The sequence below is a fragment of the Larus michahellis genome, chromosome 8 (assembly GCF_964199755.1).
Source record: "Larus michahellis chromosome 8, bLarMic1.1, whole genome shotgun sequence".
Classification (NCBI taxonomy): Eukaryota; Metazoa; Chordata; class Aves; order Charadriiformes; family Laridae; genus Larus; species Larus michahellis.
The window spans coordinates 26,429,447-26,454,627 of NC_133903.1; the positions used below are offsets into that span (position 1 = coordinate 26,429,447).

The 25,181-nt window shown below is 48.6% G+C and overlaps 2 protein-coding genes across 23 annotated transcripts in view; one reads left to right on the plus strand and one right to left on the minus strand.

Annotated features, from left to right (window-relative positions):
* Positions 1-417: 417 nt before the first annotated feature.
* Positions 418-8,563, minus strand: SEC22B (SEC22 homolog B, vesicle trafficking protein). The gene is made up of 5 exons (XM_074598353.1): positions 8,340-8,563; positions 8,010-8,119; positions 3,161-3,321; positions 2,686-2,832; positions 418-2,294 (listed from the first exon to the last, which is right to left on the minus strand). Exons 1-5 carry the CDS (start codon positions 8,412-8,414, stop codon positions 2,140-2,142), a joined length of 648 nt encoding a protein of 215 aa, XP_074454454.1. The 5' UTR covers positions 8,415-8,563; the 3' UTR covers positions 418-2,139.
* A 239-nt stretch (positions 8,564-8,802) lies between these two features.
* PACS2 (phosphofurin acidic cluster sorting protein 2) overlaps positions 8,803-25,181 on the plus strand; it is an 80,516-nt gene continuing 64,137 nt past the window's right edge. For 15 of the 22 annotated variants that reach the window (XM_074596429.1, XM_074596419.1, XM_074596423.1 and 12 more), the window contains exon 1: positions 8,803-9,002. In XM_074596429.1, coding sequence (XP_074452530.1) covers positions 8,875-9,002 — 128 coding nt within the window. In that variant the 5' untranslated portion in view covers positions 8,803-8,874. Of the gene's footprint in view, positions 9,003-12,949; positions 13,139-25,181 lie in introns of all 22 variants that reach the window. The other 7 variants (XM_074596436.1, XM_074596440.1, XM_074596443.1 and 4 more) reach the window with 5 other exon arrangements.

Genomic DNA, 25,181 nt, shown 5'->3' on the forward strand with positions numbered 1-25,181 from the left:
GAGGAACTTCTTTCCTTTAAGGGTGGCAGAGCCCTGGCACAGGCTGCCCAGAGAGGTGGTGGAGTCTCCGTCTCTGGAGACATTCCAAACCCGCCTGGACGCGTTCCTGTGCCACCTGCTCTGGGTGACCCTGCTCTGACAGGTGTGTGGACTGGGTGATCTCCAGAGGTCCCTTCCAACCCTGGCCATCCTGTGAAAGAAAGAAAACAAACCCCGAGGTCACAGAAACAAGACATGGGAAAGTTCACGCCGCAGAGGGGATTTTTCAGAAGCGTTTATTTCACTGCTGACACTGGGGCTGCAGGAGGCAACTGGTCCCTGAGCTGCCCTTCACTGCAGAATCGTCACTCCCCTCAATCACGACAATCCACATCAGGTCAGTGTGTGCTCACCTTTGGCACCTACGTTACACAGACCTACATCACTGGGACATTCACCTGTTAGGGACACCACTTAAAAGGATTAAAACTAATGATAATAATAAAGCAATCTATAAAGTAACACTTGGAGGCATCACGCAGAAAGCAGATGATTTTAGACTACACAGCAGATCAGATTTGCTAGGTTTATTGGGGGATGACTGCTAACTGCTTCCCTGCCGGTCCAACACAGTGCCGTGTCGGGGAGCGTTCCCAGACAGGATAACGGTTCCCTGTTTCCTGCCCAGTGGCAGGAAAAACTTCCAGGTCACAGTTCATACTTGCAGAACGACATAAGATTACGTGCTTGTTAAAGGTGCTGGGGAGTACTGAAACTTCCTTCAGTGACACTGCCTGCTTCCTACCAAGTGGCAGAAACGAGTGCAGAAGAGTGCCTCAGCTGTGAGATTTTTCTCTTTTTTTTTTTTTTAAATAAAAACAAAAGCTGACTGATAAAATGTTATTCTTAGCACAGGTGGACCAAAAAAAAAAATCATCACATTACACTGGGAATATACAGATTGGCCCACGAGAAAGAAGAAGCTATATACTATTGCCCCATCATGAGTTTTTCTTCACCTACAGTTTCAACTTCCCAAGTGAGGTAGGGAGAGGGTGACCACGGGGAAAAAAAGGTGGTGTTTCCAAAGGATTCCACTGTCTTTAAAGTTATCCTTTTGAATCCTTCATGTAAAGTTAAAGTGTTCGTTAAGAAAACACTGCCTTTTCTTCACAACAACATTCAGAGTTTTGGTTTTTTTGGTTGTTTTGGGTGAGGGAAGGAGGGAGAAAGAAAACAAGCATCCCAGAGATGAAACGCTGGCAGTTTTGACACGTTTTGGAAGGAAATAACGGTTATAAAAAGGAAGGAAATAACGTAGTGAATCTGCAGATAGAAGGGAAAAACACAGAGTGCCGACACAGTTTGCACTGTGCCCGTCCCAACAGCACTTGAATTACACACCCTGTTCACATGGAAACTTAACTCTCACACACAGCTGTCAGGAGACGGCAAGAGGACACTTACAAACCTGTAGTTTAATTTTGTAGGAATCGGTAATATCGAAGCCTTTCATTGCCCCTCCTAGTACTAGACAGAAAGTATTTTAAGGCATAGTTTAACATCCATTTCTTCCTAAAGCAATTTAAAGTGTAACAAGCCAAGATGTCAGACACAGAAAACTCAACAACAGCTATTCTGACAGAGGTGAAAGCTATTATATGTACAGTGCGGTATTTGCCTTCAAACAGGGGAGTCTTGTCTGGAAAAAAAAAAACAAAAAAAAACAAAAAAAAAGAAAAATAACTGCAGACCCAGATTCTAAAAAAAGCAAACATTGCCAACACAAGGAATGTTCATTAGAGTCCAGTTCCCACTAGAGCTACTCAACAGGAGGACGTATGTGATTATGTGAAACCGCACTGATTGACTGTTCCCAGAGTGTCCCCCCGCCCAGGGGAGGGGGGCAGAACCCCGGGAGGCCAAACCCTGCAGTACCCTAGTGCAAACTGCCTCAGAGGAAAAGCCTGTAGTCAACAAGCCTTTACACTTATTGTTAGGCTTCGCTAAGAGATGTAGTAGTCAGGTGTCACCTACCAATTTCAGGACACTCCCGTAAAGGTGATGGTCCTGTGTGGATTCTAATGCACATCCCCCATGAACAGTGTCCTGCACACATACACCTGCCAGGCTACCGGCTTTCCCTCTTCCGTGACCGGCTCACAGCCACCAGAACCTCACATAAACGATCAACATGATAAAGAACACAGCTACGGCCGCGAGCTTGGCATAAGTGGAACGCATGTTCAGATACTTTGCGTCCTGACGGTACTTCTTGGACAAACTGGACAAGTTGTTGGCCTTGGAATCAAGAGCTGTTAAAGGGAAAGGGGAGAGAAGTTAATCAAGATTAACCCAACCAGAAGTTCCCCAAATGTTACATTAACCATACAGGTTTCTCCAGAGCAGCTGGAAGCGCAGCAGTTCCACATGGCAGCATGCCCTGTGTGTATCTGCAGTGCTCCAGTGCTGGTCCTGCTGGATGAGAGCCACCCACACTGGTGAGATGCTGGTCTCACCCAAAAGAAGCACCGGTACCTGCCAGGTGCTTCAGGATGCAACCGATACAACTGAAACACCTACAGAGTCCGTTGCTTTTCTCAGGAGGCTCAGGGATTAGCAAGCCTTTCCCTCCGGTATACTCTACCCACCCAGCTGATCGAGGGGACGAGGAGCCCTATGCCAAATATTGTCCATTGCCTGCACCTGAAAGTGCCTCTCCTCGCTGTAAGACTTCCTCGATGTTGGCCACCATAATCCTCTGCACATCTTGCAGCTCTGTGTTGATGGAGCCCAGGTTCCTCCTCGCCCGGCTATCAATGTAGAGCTTCTTGGTTTTCTGGATGTAGGTATCTGGAATGAGATGAGGCTATCAGAGGGAATCTCACCTAACACAGGCTGCTGAAGGAGTTGGGAGCATTGCTGAGACAGCCAGCAGACTGCATGCAAATACTCACTGGAGCGAGGCCAAGAGATTTAAAGCAGGAAATATGAATCAAAGGACATTTAGCATTTCCCTACCACTATACTTGCTCTATTCTTTTGCTCAAAACACCCATTTCTCTAGTGCCAAGAAGAGGCTGAACTGTCAATTCCACAGGCCAAGCTGGAAAGGGTCCTGCGGCTGCTGCTCCCCCCCAGCAAGTAGTTTCCTAGCTAGCCACAAGGAGAGGGACCTCACCAAATTCGATGAAGGAATAGGGCCTGGACACCGTTGGCACCTTCTTGCCGTGCTGCTCATCAAACTCTGAATGCAAATCTTCCAGGTATGCAAAGGCCAGTTTCTTGGGGAATCCAGCTTCACACAGGACCAGGTAACACACTCCTTTCTCAATGATGTAGCTAGAAGAAGAGCAGACAGAGCATTAATCTGTCAATTTTTGAATCTATCCTATCAAACACCACTCTGCATACCTTTATTCCTATAAAGCAATGAGAACTGGGTTCAGGGACTTCCAGTTTGCCATGTCTGGATTGGGTATAAGCCTTTCTACAAAGTAAGGGCTTATTTTTTCTTTACCTAAATATATATTTTCTTGTAGCCTCAGACCCTATACCCATGCCAACAGCCCTGAACTTTGACTTCACTGGAACAAAAGTTGGACAATGAGTAGCATTATCTTAACAAAATACCAGCAACAAAAGAGTTATAATTTTGGAGTAAAAAAGGGAGGACACCCTCCCTCCTTCAGTCAGGAGGAGGGAAGCACTACAAAGTTTGTCAGCAAAGTAGAGGGTAAGGTGGCCAACACAGCTTTAAGACAACGCAGCACAGCCAAGTACCTGAGGCCCACAAACAGGAAGCTCTGCCCTGAGATTAGGACATGGACGACAATTTGGTCACAGGGTACTAAAAAGCCACCCAGTGACTGCCAGCTCCCGCTTTCTGTTTTGGAGGGCTGGCTATCTCCTTACCGCACCAACACCAGCCTGTTGGTGGGGGGTGGCTAGCCACATGCAGGTCCTCAAGGCAGCTGGAGCAAAATATTGGTGCTAGATGGGTTCTGGTGACTTCCCCTACAGGTTTGCCATGGGTAAGGATGACTGTGCTACCAGCTCTGTCTGCGAAGTTAAGCCTTCCAAAACATACATTGTAACAGCAGCTGCTCTTGCTCTGTAAGCTGTTTGGTTTGTTCCACAGTTGAACGCGCAGAGAGGTCCTCTCCTCCTCCTCCCACCACCCCATCCCCGTTGCATCTACTTTGTATTTCTTTGCAAGAGGCTTAGTGCTGGCCTTGTTTCAGTGTGAGCTCCAGTGCCTCCACCAGCACTGAGAAGGACCTTACATTGTAACTCAGCTAAAAAGCCTACTGAAATAAGGGATAAGATAGAACCAATCTTGATATTATTTAGGCTTCACTACGACTTTCTGATGGTGCACATTCCCAACTACGTTTCCCTCCTCATTTAGACAACAGAAAAATAAAGGCAACAACATTTCCACCAAAACCAAGGGAGTGGGGGTGGTCAATAGCCCCGCATACACTATTGAATGTTTGTCTATAATATTCAGGGTGGAATTTAAACACTACTTTTATATTACCTTCCTTTGACTTTCTGCATAATACCATTATGTAGCAGTCTAGTTAGCACAAAGATTAACGGTGTATTAAAGAATTGACCCAGTCACAAGGGCACTGTAATTAAATAAGTAGCTTAAAATTTTGTTAATAGCCACTTCAGGCTTACAAAACAACTCCCCCAACACTTTTTCCAGATACTCCAACAGGTCCAAGGACTTTGAATTAACCATCCTCAACTTGTTTCTGGGCTCAGGAGTATCCATTTCTCCCACCTCTATATGTGCGAATCCTGCCAGCCTTCAAATAACAACCGATCCACCCAAACAGAAGCAAGAAACTCCACTTACTATAATCCACTCTCCAAGCGCATCCCCACAGGCCCATGCTTTTATTCCTTTTTGTGTCCCTCAGCTCGGACTGCATCCATGCGTAAGACTAATCCTACAGTACATCATGCTCCTGCTCTTCCCTCACCCTCAGAGACCTGCCTGACAGCTCGGAGTTGCTACAAATCCTCACTTGGAGCTTGATTTAGCTGCTGTCATGAACAGCTATAACTTGAAAAGTCTTTTGAAATAAGCAAAACTTGCATCAGATAGGAATTCTGACAGTATTCCCTGAGAGCCAGAGCAGCATGCTCAAGATGAGAGCAGTCGGAGGAACATCACCCATCTCTGTTATCTCTGCTGGGGCCAGCTGGTCCTGCCTGGAGCTCTTCAGCTCTGTTTCCCACTTGCTTTTCCCCTGATGTGATGTTAGATGTGTCGGATTTAAAGTCAACCTGCCAGCACCACAGACGGCAAGGACACCTCATTCTGTCCCGGATTCAGAGACTTTTGCCAACCTCAGCTCAACATCAGAGCAGAGTTCCTGCACGGCTGGGCTTCGGTTTTACATTCTGTGTATGCCTCTGAGCTTCAGCACAGCACCTGATGGCGCCGACAGCTCGGCAGTGTACGTACACAAGGGGCAGACAATGCCATTTGCCACTGCTAACTTCTGCACTCCGGATTTCTGCACGCTGAATATCACCAGTAGGTTTCTTATAATGACCTTGGATCATTTTGAGAGAGAAAAGCTTTATCCTGGTAAGAGTGGCAAAGGTCAAGGGTTGTTTTCAACACGACAGGTAAGAGCCAGTTCAGCCATTCACCAGCCAAAGGTCAACCACCGACTGACAGCACAGCAGACTCCATTGGTGTTTCTGTACCTGCACAGCCGCGTACACCGAGTGCTGGAGCTGACAGGGTGACACGGCTTTTGGAGCCAAAGTTTGAACATTACATTAAACAGAAATCACTTCAGCAGTTGTAGTTTACGCTTCACATTTCGGCAAGACTAGGCCTTTCTCTGCACTCATCAAGTAAAAAACGTCCAACACCACCTCAGCAAGTTCAGCAATATCCTCAGCCACACTTGTACCCTCTCACCACAAAGTGCTCTATCCTGCTTTGTGCTGCCCTCAGCAGTCAGTCAGAGCTCTGATTTGGCAGAAAAGAAAGACGCGCTACATTAACGAACAGCATGGTCATCAGTGAGCATTATTTTAGACTAAATCTCAAACTCCCCCATTTCCTACTCTTCTTGTACTCTTATCACAGCAGATTTTTTGATCTGAGAGCATTCTTCTTTTCACATAGGTCCTGCCTTAATGTCTCATCTTAAGAGAGGCAGCACTTGAGTCCTTTGCAGCAGCCACTGTCAATTGCCTGTGGAACCTGTCTAGGGACTAAGGCAACACAGAGGAACGCTCCTTTCCCTGCTTATCTGCCAGCCGGGTAACCTGCCTGTTTCTTTGAGACAGATGTCAAAACACGAGCTCGCCCAAGTCCTCCCACCTTGTCAGAACAGGTGAAATTACAGCCACTGTTAAGAGGCTTTGATTTCCTGGGCACTGCAAGCGGCGCAGCCCTCCCAGACATTGCTCTGTTTGCGTCATGGAAGCAACGCAAGAAGGGATTTACTGGTATCTACGCAGACTCTTTTCCAAGACTTCACTGCCAGTCACAGCTACACCCCTGCAGTGCCATGGAAATGTTCAAAATGAGAGTTTTCAAATTATAGAAAGTTTTAACTTCTACAAAGAAGACGATGCAGAACAGGACTGTGCGGTTAACTCTACAACCCAAACCCGATAGGAGATAGGGATGGCCAGACTACTTTAATCAGGGCCGTCCTCTGACCACTATAACTCCCTATCAAAGGCAACCAGCAGCCAAGAAAAAAAAAGATTTAAAAAACTTATCACAATGACAAGTAAGTCAACCACAACAAAAGTTGCCCTCAAAAACTCATGGCTTTTGCCAAAGGTTGCCCTTCCAAAAAACTGCTGTTCCTGTCTTTTCATGTTGCTTTCTCTGAAGAAAGGGTCAGGGCAGAAGATTTGCTAAAGGACCCTTGTTATAGAAGCAGAGACCTAAAGCCAACCTTGCCCTGCACTCAAACGCCAACTCCCACTAACCCGGCTGTAAACACAGACCCACTCACCAGGGCTGGGGAATCGAGAGGGATCCCGCTGCTGCTGGCACAGCAGAAGTAGTGCCAAACATGTAAGTCTTTGCACATCACTGGCAAAACTGCACAATTCTGCCTCGGTGATCTCACACGACACCTGATCTCAGAGACTCCTAACAGTTATTTCTGTTAACAGCATAATCCTGATTCTTGACAAGATCTTGGGCTTGATTAAATTCTCAACCATTACTCTGCTAAGTACTTATGTGTCCTGTAAAGAAGCGTTTCCTTTTCTCAAGGAAATTTACTTGCTTTTCCAGTTGCCTTGCTATTAATTAGGGAATAAGTCTGTCTGACCTGCACTCTCTGTAAGTTTTCATTATTTTAAATTCAAGTTCCCTTGTTAGTGAGCTACTGGAGAAAGCCAAAAGTGCTTTTAAGTTGAGAGTTTGCGAACAGTTTAGGAAATGAATTAAACACACCCAACATATGGCAACAATAAGACTGAATTTACAAGATGAGAAAAAAGTGTCACATATTAAGGAAATAATAAAAAAAATAATTCAAAGATGCTCCAAGTGCTTCTACACGTGAAGCTAACGCATGAAAAGGTACACTCTCATGGGATACGCAGAGAGGAAAATCTTGTGCAAGACGAGCTCGCAGTGATACCGCCAGACTGTTTTTATCATGGATATCTCTTTTTTAAAAAAAACAAGACACAGAGGGTACAGAAGACAGGTATCTTAGAGGGTACAAACAAACAGGAAAAACCTTAAAGGGAATAGAACCTACATGATCTTCAGCAAAGGCAGAACCATGAACCCAGCTGAAAAAACAAGTGCCAGACAGTAGTGCCAAGAAGTAACAACTGCCACGCTCTCCCCTTCCGGCAGCTATTACACTTTAGCTAGCAAGGCAGACAGCTGAATAACTCACCCTCTCTCCAGCATAGCCCAATTTCTAACAAATCCTCCCCCTGACCCAGGACTGCCTTCACTTATTTCCACGGCGGTCAAAGCCCGTTCCTCCATTATGCCCCCAGATACTTACTGGAAAGCCATGGCTCCTGCTTCCAGAGTGCACCTCGTGGGGGACTGCTCGTTCAGCTTGCGGAAGAGCTGCTTCGCTTGACTTTGGTACTGCTGCAGATCGCGGCCTGACTGAGAAGGGAGGACAGGCCATTGGGGGCGGCTGCTACCGGAGAAACACCAGCCGCAGGTACGGGGGCGCCGGGGAGGGAGACCCGAGGAGGAGCAGCCGCCCCCAGCAGCACCGACGCCGCTCCACACCTCCCACCGGCGAACCTGTCAGAAGGGGGGGTGCGGGGACCCGGCTCCTCACCCACACGCCGGGCCCAGACCCCACTCCCACCGGCCTCACCTGCTCGTCTTCCTGCATGGAGGCGGCCAGCGGGAGCCCGTCCGCCACGCGGGCGATCATCGTGAGCAGCACCATCTCTGCGGCCGGCCGGCCTGCCCGCCCGCCCGCCCTCCGCCTCCGCCGCCGCCGCCGCCCCTCAGCCCCGCCGCCGCCTTGCCCCTGCCCCTGCCCCTGCCACGGAGCTGGCCGGAAACCGCTCCCACAACATCCGCTCCAACATCCGGTCCGTCCCGGTATACTTCCGGCCGCGCGACGGCAAACGGGGCCGGGCGGCAACACGGAACGGGGGGCGGTGACGCCTTGGCCACGCCCCCTCAGCAACCACACGCCCCCCTCGCTGTAGCCACGCCCATATGCGCTTTAGCCACGCCCCAACATCCGCCCTTAACTAATGGCTCCGCCCCCCGCCGTGATTTAGTCCCGCCCCTCTAGGCCACGCCCCCACTCACACGTGACACACCCCCTCCCCGCTGGGGCGGGGCAGCGGCGCAGGCGGCGGCGGCGGGCCCGGTGGGCGCGCGCCAGGCCGGCAGCCATGGCGGCGGCGGCGGAACGGAGCCGCCTCAGTTTCCCCGGCGGTACCGGGGCCCTGGGGCGGCCCGTGCCTATGAACCTCTTCGCTACCTGGGAGATCGACGGTTCCAGCCCCAGCTGCGTCCCCAGGTAAACGACGGGCGGACCCTTCCCCTCAAGCCGGCAGCTCCCGGGGCTCCGCGGCTGGGCGCGGGCCCTCCGACCCGCGGGGTCCCGCGGGTCGGAGGGCCCGCGCCCAGCCGCGGAGCCCCGGGGGCTGCTCCCTCACCCCCGCTTTCCCCTCAGCTTTGCTCTCCTTCCCTCAATTTCAGGGTCCCCTCTCTCCGTTTTGGGGTGTTCCCATCCCTCACCGCTACCACAGAGACGGGCGGGGTCCCCATACCCCTTCAGTGGGTTTTGCGGGTACAAGGGACCCCCTGACCCTAGAAAGAGGGGGGTGGCTGCTGCCGCCATCTGCAGCAGGTCTGTGAGGGGGTCGCCCTATGGTGTCCCTCCCGCCCCCATGTGTTTGAGCGTATCCCAAAAAACCCTGGTGTTGGTGGCAGGGTTTGTGGTGTCCGGCTCCTTCTCACACCCGGTTGTGCTCCCCGTTTCCCACCGTCCCGTCCGGGCTGTCCTGCTAATGAGGGGGCTTTGCCTGACAAACGCCCCATGTCAGGTGCCTCGGGGTGGGCATCGGTTTTTCTTCTCTCGGTGGTGAAAAACCAACAGAAGGAAAACTGATGCCCGCTCCCAGTCCCGAGTCTTGCCCTGTCTCTGGTCTGTGTGTAGATAAACACGTGGATGCATCCCCATCTGTGCTTTTTTTAGCCCGCATGGGAAGGGATCGCTTTTTATAAAATTTGCGCTTTGCAAGTCTGGCTATAACAGAACGCCTTTGAGGGTTTAAGCGCGCCGAAGAGGAATCTTTGATGCGCTTCTCTTTCTCTTTTTATTTTTTTAACGGGGACGCAGCAAGTGAGAGAAAAACAGGGAACAGAGTCATCGAGCTGACCTCGCAGGAATGTAAAGCTTTGCAGGCTTTACAAACCCCCCAATCCCTCTGTCTTCTGTGCCATCCCGATAGCAGATTTGACTTGATGGCCATGCCCCTGTCTTGTGGAGCTAGAAGCTTGCTCACGGGACTAGTAACTATCTTAGCTTAAACATTACCCACAGTCATAGTGCTTTGACATCATGGGCAGGAAGATAGGAAGGGGTAGAAGAAAACCCAAGTCCTGCAATTGCGGATGATCTTGGTTTCTAACAGCTTATCTGTGCGGACAGCACCTGGGAGTATCTGTTGGGCAGCAACTTTCTCTGCTTGTGTCTTGTTTAGCCTTTCTTCTCTGCAGCGGGAGGACTCGGAAGGGGGCTAGCACCAAGCGGAACGTGCCCTTCTTCGAGGAATCCCTTTGCTGTGGAAGGAGTTGCCTGTATGGAAGGTGCACTTTTGATTTTTGCACCAGATTCCAGTGCAATTCGCATTGACCCTGGCGTTGTACAGGGGACACAGAGGCCGTCTTGTAATGCCGTTTTGAAAACTGTTCTCCATTGCACCCTCAACTGCAGGAAGGCGGTTGGGTTTCCATCTCATCCACTCATAACAGTGACTGTTAAACCGAAATAAAAAAACAAATATCCATTGCTGTCAAGGACTTTTAGTTCTGCATTATCATTTGTGCTGATACTTGCAGATCTGCAAACAAGCTCACAACATAGCTTGCTTGTTTGCAAATCTGTAGATGACCAGAAAATGCAGTGTAAGGACGCTGGCCCTGCCTTGATGTGGTAGGGGATGGGGGTGCACCTGCACAGGACTTGGCATTTAGGGTGGGTCCTGGGTGCTTGAATTGCGGTGGGCAGCAGATTGTAGGCAGCTGATAGAGGTGCCTGGAGGAATCTGTGTGCTGCAAACAACATGGGGGTATCTGGGCAGGTGAGGCAGAACTGTGGCTTGAGGGAGAAATTTTGGAGTTGCTGAAACAAGCGGCGAGGCAGGGGCTGGTGTAAGTGCTCAGATTGCATGCCCTGGGGCCTGAGGCATCCGTGGGAGAACTGGGGCAATTCGGACCTTCTAGGAGCATAGCTTTTGTATGAGGGAGTTTGTGTGTAGCGGTGGGTCCCTCTGGTTTCAGCCCTGTTGTTGCCCTGCTGTTCCCGAGTCCCCTTTTCCCCTAGAACCTGGGGGAATAAGTGGACATTCATCTACCACATCCACTGCTGCTGACCGAATGAGCAGGTCTTTCCACGGCCTGGCTGGATGTGGACTGCCCCACGTGGGCTGGACAAGCATGCAAGGGCTGCGTATGGGGTGCAAGGTATGGCAGGTCTGCAGCTGTAGCTGTGGGTGCCGAGTGATTTTTGTTAATCTGAAGTGAAGTCAGGGAGCAGCTGAGGTTGCAGCTCCTGCGGGGATGTGGGTCTAATTGCACGGTGAGGTGTATGCTGTGCTGCGTGTGCTGGGCAGACACTGAATTCTGTAGCAGCGACGGGAGTGCAGAGCCTGGATGCTCCATTCTGTTGTTTCTAATCATTTAACATCATGTCTCGTGGTGCTACGTTGGGTCCATGCTTTGCATTTCATTAGAGGCTTTGCAAGAAACCTCTCTGCCAGAGAGGGCAGGAGATTGAAAACCTTTAAGTTACACTGCTGCCTATGGATCTTAACTTCCTATTGTAATGATTTTTCCTGTGTCACACTGGCATTTAAGATTCTTTATGTTTAAGTGAGAGAGACTGGGATGAAAACTGTTCTGTGGGGGAAACAATATTCCAAATGAGCTTTTTATTCAAGTAGACATCTGTTGGGACATGAAAGGGAGGATGTGGAGAAGAGAAGAGTGGGCCTTGGTGTGTGGTCCAGTACTGTGGAACTGCCTTGGTCTCTTCTGAGATTTCCACCAGTTACAAGTTCCTCTCTGGGTTTCTGGTGACAGGACAGGCCTTCCTAGTTGAGAAGAGGTTTGAACTTGGCAGAAAGTCAGAGGATTCATGGAAGAGGGGTATGTGTTTGGGGAGGGAGTGTTGTTTCCTTCTCTTTTCTTTTTGGTGCAGTAAATCTTACCACATTTCTAAACCATTTCTCTACAGTGAGCTGGAGCAGGAGGGGCTGGGTGGAAGCAGTGCCTGGAGCGGGCTGCACCTGCGTTGCCCTAAATTGTGTGGGTGGGTGTTGAGGTGGAGGGCCTCATGCGGATGTGGTGCACGCTTCCCAGATGATGGCTGAGAACTGGACTGTAGGAGGCAGATCTCCAAAGCACTGCTCTTCAATGCACTCTTCTTTGGCGGGTGATTTACTGAAAGCCCATTTAGCTTGGGGTGGGAGGGGTGTCAGTAGAATCTGGAAGGCTGCCTTGGTGCACCCATGGAGTTTCCTTGTGTGAAAAGGCTGTGCCTAAACTTAGCGAAGAATAATAGTGAAGAGTCATAGTATTGTTCTGCAATTGCGTGTTTTGAGTGAAACACAAGGTTAGATGGTGTTTTGCACTTGTGCTGGTCTCCCTTTCTCTTCTGCCATTTGCAGAAATGATTTTCTGATTTCTTTCTTCAGCACATGTAGCTCCTGGGGGTTTTGACCATGGTGCTTCTGAAATGCAAGTACTTTCTTTTAGTCATCCCAGAAATGTGACTCAAGCTGTCTCGCTATCTGGGCGTAACCACTACATACCAGAAGGGAGATGCCTACCTTTTTCTGCTGTTTCTTTCTTCTGTGCGTTGAAATATTTTCCTTTGAGGAAAGTTACATTACGTAAAGTTCTCCCTGCCACCTGTAAAAGCCATGCCACCTTCTTGCTGCATGTCTGCGAGAGAATCAACACTTTTTCCCTCAGTTCCCTCACTGAAAAGTTAAGAATTATTTGTGGATTTTATGGTTTGGGTTTTTTTTTCCTTTCCAATCTCTTGATCAAGCTGTGGGTGCGAACAGCATGATGCAACACTGTCCCATCTTGAAGGAGCCTCGTGAGGAGGCAGCACCATGGGGATGCTGTCCACAGGAAGAGTGGTCTTGTGGGGAAAGTTTTGTTGGAAAGAGGTCTGCTGGAGCAAGAGAAGGCGAGGGTCAGTGCTCCCATTCAGAATAGGTTTTGTTTTAGGCTCCTGCCTTAATTGTCACATACTTGAAAAAGTTCCTGCTAAGCTTTGAACTGTTGAGTGAAGCTGAATTTATCGAGACCGAACTGCTCATGGAGCAGGTGTGACCTGCTGTGCCTTGGAGATACAAAGGAAGCCTGTGGAACAGACCTGGGAAAACATGGTGCTGGAGATCTGAGGTTGTTGACCAGGTACTGCCTGTGCATTTCACATTTCGGCTCACCTCTTTTGCTTGCCTGCTGGGTGAGGAAACATGAAGGGAATGCATGTGCATCACCCAGGCTGGAACGGGAGGCTGCTGGTGTGGGGATGTTACTGCTCAGTGTGCTGTGGGATGGCTTTGCAGCACGTGGACTTTCACACCAGCCCTGGTGCGGACATCCCCAGGGGCGGTGGATACTGATTGGGGTGAGGGTGCAGACTCACAGCAGCTGAATGGATCCTAACAGTTTGGTCATGCTCTGGGCTACATGCTCCTCTCCCTGTGCCAGCTCCCGTCTTCTTCCGCTGATCTGTCTTGCTGTCAGTTTCCTGTAGGTTAATGAGTTGCAGTGATTTGCAGAGGGCTCTGCGAGCATGTAAAGGTGACAGGATGGATGTGTGACCAGGAGGGACACAGTGAGGACTGCTGGGGCATGGAGCCACTCCAGGAGTCTGCATGTTTGCACCCCTGCCTGGTGTTAATTCCCTGTCCCAGCCAAGTGCTGAGGGGGTTGTGACCTGTGTGAAGCCCCATGGATGGCTGTTCTTCGTGAGGGTTTGCTGCAAATGCGCTTGGAAGGGAGAGGCTTTGCCTCTTGGTGTGAAGGATGCGTGCCTATGCTGGGAATGGGAACTTCTCTTGCCCAGTGGGAGCGTATTCTGGCCTGGCTCAAGCAATGACAACTACATGCTGTATTGGCAGAGAAAGGTGGACAACTTGCTAGAGTAATATTTATGATCAGGTGATGCTACATAATTAAAACCGCTGATTAATTCAGGTAGGGAGAGATGTTAATTTAAATGTGTCTTAACCTCCTGATCTATTGGTATGCTAACATTTAGGAGAGAACTCTTGTTTGTTAGGATAGCTGCTTGCATGTTCATTAGGAGCTGACTGTAGATTTTCAGTACGTTTGGAACTAGGAAAATGTCTAATTATTCAGATGACTAGGTACCTTTCAGAAGTGCTTATTTGGAGGCTTTGTTTTGACTTTGTTTGAATAGCATGGAATGCCTAACATTTTACTGCTGAAGGAAATTGAATACAAGTGAGCGCACAGGATAGGCTTTAAAAAAAACTGCTAAGGCCATGTTGAATATTTGAGATGCATGAGGAAATGCGTCCACAAGTGAGCAATGGAGATTAAATGCTTGGGATAAAGCGCAGTGGCCCAAACCAACCCCTTTATTCTTAGAGCCAGGAGATCCTATTTCTCCTCCTTAGTCTTCGTGGAAGAGATCAAGACCAAAATAACATTACTTCGGGCGAGATCAAGTGATCCCCATGTAAATCCTATCACAGCAGTTACTAAATTTGTCATTTTGTGCAATATCACTGAATATAATTTAGACTCTTGTATTCAGTGGAAAAAAAATTGTCTAGAGGCTGAGTGGTTTGTCGGAGTCAAACTTCCAGTTAGATCTATTTTGAGTCGTCTTTTAGCTGACACAAGGTGAAGCTTGTGCATGTCGAGAACAGTTCTGAAAAAGTCGTAAAATCTCAAAACTGCTAGCGAAAGGTCTCTGGATGCAGTTGTACATGATTTTCACCTGGATGCTTTGCACATGCCCAGTGCAGAAGGGCGATGGGAGTGGAAGGAAAGGGCTGCTCTTTTGAAGGGCCTCTTTCCTTGCCTTCCACCAAGCGAGGGTGCCCAAGGGACCTTTGCCTTGTGTTCCCTGGCAGGTCTGGCCCGTGCTCCTGCAGCCCTGCGTGGCAGGAGGCGACGCTGCAGCTGCTTGTCCAGGAAACAAAAGCTCTATCAAATGGAGCTGTTGATACTCCACCTTTCGTCAGCTCTGAGCGTGTGGATGATTGCTGTGGCAAGCTTGTGGCTGTATCAAATTAGCTATGAAATGATTTGCATAATAGATTAATCAACCAGCAACAAAACATCGCTCTTTTCTGCCAAGGAAAGAAAAGCAACAACTCAGCTGTTACAAGGGGCCATTATGTTCCTTGCAACCCTTAATCTTTCTTTTTCCAAGAGCACTTCGTGTTTTGGCCTCGCGCAGGAAGCTGGCCTGCTCACTGGCTTTATTTGCGTCACATCTTGGCAGCTTTTTCTAATTCTTTTGGGCCAAATTTTGCCACCGTTATGGTGACCTTCTAGGGAGGGTATTTCCTATGGAATTGGTGGCTGTCTGCCAAATGACTCTGTATTGCCAGGTCCTCCATTAGCCTTCGCCTTTCCATTGACTCTACTAAAGAGACTGAAATTCCTCTGGGCCCCTCATGCTCCTTGAGAACTGCCCTGTTTCCCTGGGAAGTTGGGGAGCAGGAGGACGAGGGGGAGCGGGGAGCCTCAGGGCAGGAACTGGTCACTCTCTTTTATTTTTCCTGTGTTTATACCTCCCTGCAAGCCAGCAATATTAATTTCCTAACCTATATGGTCCTCCTGTGGCTCCAGATGTGACATCTGTGTGTCCTTGCTTGGTCGAAGAATGCCACCTCCCGAACAGTGCTAGGGGAGTTCTAGTCCGAATGGATCCTAACGCGCAGATGATAAGAGGCTTAACTGCCTAATTGAATATGATAGTGTGAAGCTCCTCTCATGGTGAGGTTTAATTGGATTATAGTACTGTACAGTGATGTGGAGGCTTGCAGGGTGTGCAGCCAGCTTCACGAGGAGAGAGTGTATCCTTGCTAATCACTCATTTGTTTAAAACAATGAATTGCCTAGAGACCTCTGATGGGCACGCTGCAGCCAGTAGCTCAAAAACAAGGGTCGTTGATGACTGCTGCACATGTAGATTCTGTCCTTGGATCAGTGCAACTGTGGTAGAGGGTCTGCGGATCTGCCTGGTGAGCCCGAGTCTGGGGGAAGGAGAAGGAGACGTGCTCCTTATGTTTGGAAAAGTAGATGCATTGGGCTCTCTTGTTGCATGCTGGTGCCTGGAACCTATTTCCTCCTCTAGAACCACTTCAGCCTTTCCTGCAGTGCTTTGCGTGGCTGTGTCGCTTGTCACGAGCTGTGCCTCACTTCTGAGGTGGCCTGCTTGTTCCTTCTCATCTAGCAGCTGCGAGTCTGCAGGCCATTCTGGCTTCAAGTGCTGTTTCTTGCAGGGCAATAACTATTTTTGATCAGGAGCTCAAATGCCGGTGTTGGACCTCCCCTGCTCCAGTGGGAAAGCGATCTAATTTTTAAAGTGTGCAGCAAAAATAAAAATCAGAGCAGCTTGCGTGCAGTGAAGTCTGCTTGATAGAGGCTCTCAGGCATATAAACTAGAGCTGGGGTTTGCAAGCCAGAAAACGTGGTATTTCTTGCCTGGCTTGGGGTAGTGCGTGGTGGCTGCTGCACTTTTGCAGCACCTCTGTTTTGGGCGCAGCTCCTGGAGGCTACGTGCTTCGTGGAAGTCACTGTCAGCCTGAACTGCCAAGTTCTTGGGAGTTTTTGCCCTGAAAGTAAGAGTGTTTGTTTTACTGATATTTCAAAAGAGTTTGAAATCTGCATGGTTGCTCAGATCTCATTTCAGCAGAGTTGTCAAGGAAAATAGCATTTGTTCTCCCGTAAGCAGGCGGATTAGCATAAAATATCAACTTTGATGTTGTGTGCAGTATGCTCCTCATCCATAGCCTCTGTGCTGGTTTGGAGGATGTTTGAACGTTCTGGGAAATGCCCCCAAGGCCAGTGTGTGCCATTTGGGCAGGGAACAGCTCTGGGGCACTGGGAGGTTTTGATCAACTCACCCTGTTTTCCTGGTGCCGCTCATTTGAACTGTATTAAAGTCAAATAAATAAATATGATTGCTTTCCTGTTGCTGGGAAATGGTAGTTTAGCCACCTTTTTCCCCAATGCTCTAAAGTGTGTGGGACCTTCCCCCCCGCCAAGTTCTAGTTTGGTCTAAAACCAAACCCTTTTACTGCTCATTCATGTTTTTGGTCAGTTGAATGCTCTGGAGCTCACAGGAGGTTTAGTGGAAGGGAGTGGGGAAGAGGGAACGCTGGTGTTTAACCAAAACCTGTGCAGCTTGCAGGTCCTGGGCCTTGGGGAGGGTAGTTCCTTTTGTTCTAAAAAAAAAAAAAAAAGGAACAAACCTGCTGATCCGGGATGGATTATTTTTTTTTTTCAAGTGCGTGTTGCTGAGGCTGGGGAGAGATGGAGGTTTGAAAGCACAAGGCTGTAAAGACTGATCAAGTGTGTGTCTGTGTGCAGGGTGAAGGGAAACACATTTTCACCACTCAGAAAAGTACTTTATTTTGCTGTTAAAAATTTTCTGAAGAAAGTCACTGTTTCTTTCCATCAGATCCCTTTGCTCTGTTTAGCTTGACTATTCAAAAATCCTTCCTTGCTCTTTTTATTTTGCTACAAACCTGCTGTAGTGTGAGGGCTTGGAGGTTCTCCTGGCTGCTGGTGAGTAAATGTCATGTGCAGGAGGGAGATTTCTAAAGGGATCTTCACCTCCGCAGGGAAACGTGGAGGGCTGCAAATAGAGTCATGGGAAAACCATGGAGTTCATAATGTGGTTCTGGCCTGTGTTTCAAGGGTTTCTAGTGCAGGGCTCTCCTTAATGGCCAAAATGAGCTGCAGTTTGCACATACGCTTGTCTGATATGTGTTTCCCAACAGGCACTAGGCCAGATCTAGATATAGAGCAGAGAATAACCCCCATCGAGAGATTCTTAGGAAGCCTTATCTATATATAGTCTATATAAGTCTGTATCCCCTTTCTGCTGAGAGGACAGTCTCTGCCTGGGGAACATGGTTAATGCAGATACACCCCAGCTTCTGAGAACCAGGCAGAGGTCCACAAGTATCACGTCTGCTGCATCCTGCGTGAGTGATCCCGAACGTGTCCTGGCTCCTGCTGCGATGGGTTGCAGCGGGGAATTCTCTGCCGAGGGCCCCAGCTGCACTACCCTGTGCCGTGACCGTGCTGTTGTGGCAAGCTGGTGACACACTCCTGCGGCCGGCGAGGCTTATCCTCTGCGGGAACACACAGCAGCCACCGGCTGGAGGGAACAGCTGCGAAAGCTGGGGCACATCCTTCGTGCGGAGCTGATGGTGCCTGCGCCTTCGGAGCACGTTGGTCTGTTGGGTGCTCTCATTAAAGCGATGAGATCGTAGCTTGGCAATGACTTGTCATGAAACAGCCCTTGTAGGATTTTTACACCAGCGCAATTCCCTTTCTTGCAGCTGCTTACCAGGGTGTACCGTGACAGGAACCTGCACAGATATAGTGCTGCTTCTGGAATGAGAAACAATTTGAAGTGCTCAGCCCACCTGCTTCAGCCTAACACAGCAAAAAAACCCAACCAATGAGCAGGTGGCTTAGATCAGAAGGGGGAACACACAGCGAAGTGGACAAGGCTGCCCTTTCACACAGCAGTGTGGTCTCTATTAATTTATGTGGGGGTGCAGTTTCACTATTAGGATGCCTGAGGCCATTCCCAGCCAGCCTTCCTTTCCATATAGTACATGACTTCTTCTAACTGGTGCACCACCATGTTTTATAGTTGTCCTGGTAGCTGCTGAGGGCCAGACGAGGAGGAACACAACCTTCTTTCTACTGCAGAGAGATTTTACAGCTTACCTAGCATTTTTGCAGTGCATCCTGAAACGGAAGAAGTGAGAGTCTGGGGAGCTTTGTACCAGCTTGAATTGTTGGTCTGTGAATAGCTCGTGAGGTTCTGCTGGACCTGCTGGAGGCACAGCTTCTCTTTGGATCCACTTGACTCCGGGATTGTGGGGGTAGGTCTTTCTTTTTTAAAAGAGCAGCCCCATTTTCTACACTGGAGAGGCTGATTCTTTTCTCTTGTCTTTTTAGGGAGCTGGTCTGGCAGCATAACTCTTAACCCTGCTCAGGTTGGAACCTTGACAAGATGTGCTCTGCCTTTCCTGAGCCCATGAAAGTCGTAGGGCTGTTGGAGGACGTCTCCTCGCGTACATTTTTACAAATATAGCAGGATCGTTTGAGGTCACTCAGTCTTGAGTTTCTTCAGGGAGAGCACACTTCAGCTGGAGGCTGTGCCAGAGCCAGATTTGACTGCCTCTGGAGGGGCTGTTCTGAAAATGGGTGTCTATAACATGGAGTTTAATCTCAAGACAATCCTGCAAACTTGCCAGCACATCAGATATGCGTGCAGTCTTTGTTTCACCTTGTCACATGTGTCCTGATTTCACTGCTGCCTCAACTGTGTGAACTCAGTGGTGTGTAACGGGGACAGGGACACTACCGTTCTCAGCAGAGCAACTGTAGTGCCCATTTCCCGGTCATGGGGAACCAGCAATCAGGGCTTTCTACCTTTTTACCGTGCCGTCAGTGCAGTGGGTAGTTGTGGGTGTAAGACACAAGCATTTACTGGTCCTCTGCCTGTTACAGTAAAGCTCACTCACTGAAGAACTCTCTTAGATGTGCATAGAGCTGTGTGTACTGTCCTGATGCTCTTCAGGTGAGGCTGTAGCTAGCTTTCCAGTACATAAAGGGGTCTTACAGGAAGGATGGGGAGGGACTCTTTATCAGGGAGTGTAATGATAGGATGAGGGGCAACGGTTTCAAACTGAAGGAGGGGAGATTTAGATTGGATATCAGGAAGAAATTCTTTCCTGTGAGGATGGTGAGGCACTGGAAGAGGTTGCCCAGAGAAGCTGTGGCTGCCCCATCCCTGGAGGTGTTTAAGGCCAGGCTGGATGGGGCTTTGAGCAGCCTGGTCTGGTGGGAGGTGTCCCTGCCCAGGGGAGGGGGGTGGAACTAGATGATCTTCAAGGTCCCTTCCAACCCGAACCATTCCATGATTCACCAGCTCCTCTGAGGCTGATGTGTCTAGTGGCTCTTTGTAACCTCCCTGCTTAGGCAGCTGCTTGCCAGCACCTCCTGCCTTGTGCCAGTGCAAGCATTTGAGAGTTTGCACAGTAAAGTGGACCAGGGCAGGATTTGGGGGGTAGAGGTGAGGAAGTGGGTTGTGTTCCAGTTGGATCGGTTGTTTGCTGTGCTTTGCTGCGTGATGGTCCAAATGGGTTGTGGAGGCAGAGTGCAGGGATGAGGACGGAGCGGGAAACCCATTTAATCTGGCGCTGCTGCTGGAAAGGCATCAAGTGGAAGCAATAAGTGGTTTTGCGTGCTCCCAATGTATGCACCACATTTCTAATTTAGCAGAGCTTCTCTTTAGGACAGGGAAATGACTTTTAATGACTGTGGGAGGAAAAGTCCAGCCCCTTGTTTAGAGGCTTGTGTTTTAGCTGTGTGCTGGAAACCCTGGGTGGTCCAGAGTCTTGTGTGCGTTCTCCAGCTCAGGGCTGCTGTTGTCAGAGCTGCAGAGTGGGTCAAGGGGAAGAGATGGCTGGGGTGGAGTTGGTCTTTCCTTCTGTGCTCTAAGGGGAGGTCTCTGGTGGGAAGAAGGTTTCGAGAGCTAGGACCTTTGCAAGGAGATAGTCAGGCAGGCGCTTTCTAACTTGAATAATTGACAGTGTAACCAAAGCTACTGGAGATTGGTGGGGATGTAACTGAATCTTTCACACCGATTCTTATGCAAATTCAAACACATGCTCCTGGTTTCTAACGGGACACCTGCAAATACAACCGGCTCCATTCAGAACTCAGCATCCATCCACTGGATCTTTAATTGCTAATGACTTTATAGTAAGAGCGTGACTTGCAGAGCTGCCTCTGTAATGGTTTCTCGGTGCAGCTGTTACCTGTACACATGAAGTTTCCCCGTAGATTTTGTATAAGTGACCTGTGGAGGTTCTGGCACATAGTTTGGTGTGTTTAGTGCTGAAACTGTCTGTTGCCATACTGCTTTGGTTCAGTAGCAAAATGACCTTGAACATTTCAATGCTGTTTTCTTTGCTGATGTGTTGGGGCTCATTGAACGTAAGTTAAATGACCTTAAGTTCTGCAGAAAATAATTTGGTGTATTTAACACCAAGTGCAAATAATCTTTAAGTTTCTACCCAGTAAATCTATGACTGTGAGTTGACGAGCACATTTGATAAGTATTGTCTTGGGCTCCTGGCGAGGGAGATTGGTGTCTGCAACCTCCTGGCATAGCTTCAGAATTAGGCTTGTTTTTTGATAAATGTGCAACGTGGTCATGGAGCAGTTGGTCAAAACCATGTGGGATTAATTTCTTTAAAATATAAACAGCCTAGAAATGTTTGTTTATGTACAAAATATTCAGCCAGTGACTGTAAGCATTTCCATGTTTCTACAAGAAATGAAGGTAATTGTATAATAAGCAAAGATTCATATGGCTTAACTTGTTTCCCATCTGGCATTAGTTAAAATGGTGTTTTCATCTGCATGACCTCTTGGGGTGGGGAGAAACGATGAAAATAGAAAACATGGCTGAAAAAGACATTCCTAGGTCATCTTCTAGCCCATATAAAGGCTGGAGCAGCTCCACTGAGCAACCCGACTGCTTGGGGGAGCAACTGTTCCCCCTCTGCTGTGGTACGTTACAGGGTAGTTTTTGCAGGGGTTTTAAAGCAGTCAGTTGACAAGGAGTTGCCTGTCCTGTATGCAGTCCTTCCTCAGTGTATAAATTTATATTCAGACTAAATAGATTAACTACAGCAGGAAGAGCTTCCTTCTTAAAAGAAAGCTATTGTTAGAGCATCATTTATCATAAATCTCTAGTAGCTCTAATCCTGCTCTTCTCCCACAGCTATTTTCACCCTTCCACCCGCCTGCTGATTTATGGTTTGCAGGGTCTGCTCCGAGTTTCTTGGGGCTGTCCTGCAGCCTTCCTCTGTGGTCTCTTCCTCTTGGATGGGCAGTTTTCAGTGTCAAAAGGACTCTTCCAAAACGACCACTTTCATGAAAATACACCTGCATGCTTTCTAACTGGTGGAAAGATGATATGCTGCTTTCCTGATCAAGTTGCACCCACTGCCTTAAAATGAAGGATTTGCAAGGAAAGCTGAGAACTGCAAGAACTGGATCATATATATTTCATGTTGCTAGTGGCTTGCTAGGGGCTGAACTCCCTTTTATTTGCTCTTCTCCCTCTTCCCTATGCTGTGCCTGAAAGCGTGCCAGAATTTAAGGTGCTCCGATTTCTCTTTCGGGCTGGCGGCATCTGTATCTTCTTTCTGCCAGGATTCTGCTTTATTTTGCTTAATAGAGTTGAAGACCATTAATGTAGGCTTTGTCCTTGCTTCACAAATAGACTTTTGAGTGTCTCCAGGTACTTGGATAAGCTTTGCCTCCTTGTGTTCAGTCCCAGTGAGGATCTGAGACAGCTGCTTGCAGCTACCGAAGCAGAACAGAGGAATTTTTCCTACCAACGTGTAGCATTCAGCAGCTCAAATGTAAAGCTGCTTACTGAGACAGAACTCTGGTGGTTCTTTCCCCTTGGCCCATGGGGATGTGCTTGAGGATCAGAAGCCCGGCCAGTGCTTAGTTCATGCAAGCAGGTAGAGTTTTTTTTTCCCCCGGGAGAAGGGGATTTCAGAGGTGGATTTTCTCAGTTCAGTCTTTGGTGGTTTTTCTGACATGTAAGTGTCAGGTCCTGCTGGGTGTCCTTAAAAAAACATTTGTAATAAGCTTTTGCTGTTCACTCAATTGTTTCCTTGTTCCAGGAACATAACCTAAATGTCCATGCAACCTGGCGGTGCTGAGTGGCTCTGTTTATGTTCCTCCTGCACCCACGTTCAAGGCCAGCTTTCTGGTGCTGCTCCCTTGCCATGCACACATTGAGTGCAAAGTGCTCACCTCTTCTTGGTGTCCCGCACAGATGCTGATGGTACCGCGTTTTGAAGATCTGCCTTGTCTGGGTTCGGATGCTTAGGTTTGCTTTGCAGCACTGCTCTCCTTCACGTCCAAGTAGCCTGGTTCCTGGTGTTTCTGCCCTTGAACAGCACTAGCGTTCAAGAAGATCTCTGGATGAAAAAACCTGTTGCACCCAGGTGCTTGAGTACAGGCTCTGTTCCAGAGCTGGGTTGTGAGTAGGTTTAGCCCAACCTCACCGACATCCCTGCCACGTGCCGCCTCCAGCCTTCTTGTGGTATTTACTTCTCCTCTGGCTTCTCTCAGCGTTGCCGCAGGCCACCGCTGTGGTTTCGAGCTGTGAAAGCAACGCGCAGTGCTTGGCTTCCCACCGGACTTGGAGTCAGTGCGTGCTTTCCCGCAGAATAGGTCACTATAAAACCATCTGGTGAATATTGGTAAAGTCATAGAGTTCTTCACAAGGCTTCTAGGGAGGCAGGGAAAAGGGTGCTTTTTATCTTGTGTACTTTTGAGTGCTGTGACTCAATGACTCTGGCAGTAAATCAAGCAACTGTACGGGAATCCTGCTTTGCGTAGCTCTGCCCAGCAGCGTGCCGGATGCTGGGTGTGTGTTCGTGTGAGGCTGCCGCCACGGTGAGCCCTTGGAGGTAGCTCTTGGTTTAGGACAACTGTAAGATGATTTCACTCTGCTTTTCTTTGCTTCTCTCTGGTGGTGGTCAGATTTGCTGATGGTTCATATTTTAGCTGGGAAAAATGCCCCTTGTTGGGATCCTGGTATGTCTGTATACGGTCAGAAATGTTGAGTGGGCTGGGAATAGCTTCCAGCAAAGTTGTATCAGTTTCTTGGAGCTCTTTTGTTCAGTGGAAATTCCTTTCTTTTCTCTCCCCCTTCCCATCCCCCTGACAGCCCACCTCTTTTCTACAAGGACATGCTGAGGTATAATTCACAATCGTGTGACTCAAGTGAAATATGCACAGCTGCAAACGCATTTTCAAATGATACTTCATTGTTAAAGCATCTCTCTGAGCAGGTTTGCAGTTCCAGTAGCCGAGTGATCAGAATGTGGTAACAAAGAGGATTTTGTTGAAAACACTTGACTTTGACTTTTATCAAGCTCTGAGAATGTTTTGAGCACTCGCTGCTTTTGCATGCAAATAGGAAGTATCTGGAGCAGGGTAGATCCACGGTGGGGAAAATATGTTAGATGTGTCCCTGAGAAAAGGTTATGTAGTTGAGTTTTCCTTTGCTCTCCCTGCATTGTATTGCAGAAGTCATATGACAGTTGGAGTACAGTGAAGGGCACGTTAGACAAAAGTTATATTGATGTTTGAAGTATCAGGAATATCCAGTCTTGTGGGCTGTGGCTCTCCTCTACTTTCCCACAGAAGTTTTGCAACTCTCTTTCCTCTTTGGATCCATCAGACTTGATGCTTTTGTGACTTCTTGCTTTTTATGGTGCATAACAAAGCCCGGCAAGTAAAAAACGCAGGCGTAGCATGTTCTGTCACAGTGACTGTGGCCCAGGGCTGCCAGGGTTTGGTATGGGGCTGACTGAATCACAGCCATACCAAGAGCCAACATCTGTTCATAGGTAAGTTGAAAGAGATTTATTGACATCCAGGACATCACAGAAGGCTTGTACCCAGTTTAAAGGCAGAATTTGGTACAGCTTAGGGTGAACAGTTCTCTACTCGCTGGAAATTCAGCAGTTCATCTTATCTCCCACAGTTCCTGTCTCTTGAACAGGCTCCTTCTCTAGCTTGCTGTCTTGGTTCCAAAATTATCACCGGATTTTCCAAGCTGTTGCATGAGTAACTTGGGGCTTTTCTCCCGTGAGTGAATTCCCACTCTCCACCAGCCGTCCAAGAGGACCTGCTCTGAGTAGAAGCTAATCTGTGTTTGAGATGGTACCTCTGCAAGCAGAGGACCCTGCTGAGTATCGGTCACGGGGAGCCATCTGTCTCTGCAGTATTCTTGCTGATTCAGGTGTGAAAACAGAGAAATGACTTAGTAATTTGTAGTTATATGAATGATTATGTGTGGTCAGGATTCTCATATACATAATATACAGAAATGACTCAGTGAAGCAGTTGTAGCATGTGCTCTTCTTGGCTCCAGTGTTTCCCTTCAGACGGTTTCGAGGTGCTTGCTGTGAGCCGATGAGCTGACCTTTGCTTCATGGCGGTGGAAATGAAAGCTCAAAATAAACACTTGGGGAGTGGTAGTAAATCTACACTGGTTCTCTGGAGAGCTCGCGCTCATCGGGATTGTGGGAGCCCCAAAAACACATTTCTTGTTCTCTCTCTCCCTGTAGGGAAGTATGATTTCTTCAGAGACGTGGATTTGATTGCTTTGGTGCTG

Coding starts and splice junctions, on each gene's coding strand:
- SEC22B (XM_074598353.1), bottom strand. CDS start 8,414: ATGGTGCTGCTCACGATGATCGCCCGCGTGGCGGACGGGCTCCCGCTG. Junction 8,120..8,339: donor CCATGCAGGAAGACGAGCAG/GTGAGGCCGGTG, acceptor CTCCCTTCTCAG/TCAGGCCGCGATCTGCAGCA. Junction 2,833..3,160: donor CTATTCCTTCATCGAATTTG/GTGAGGTCCCTC, acceptor ATCTCATTCCAG/ATACCTACATCCAGAAAACC.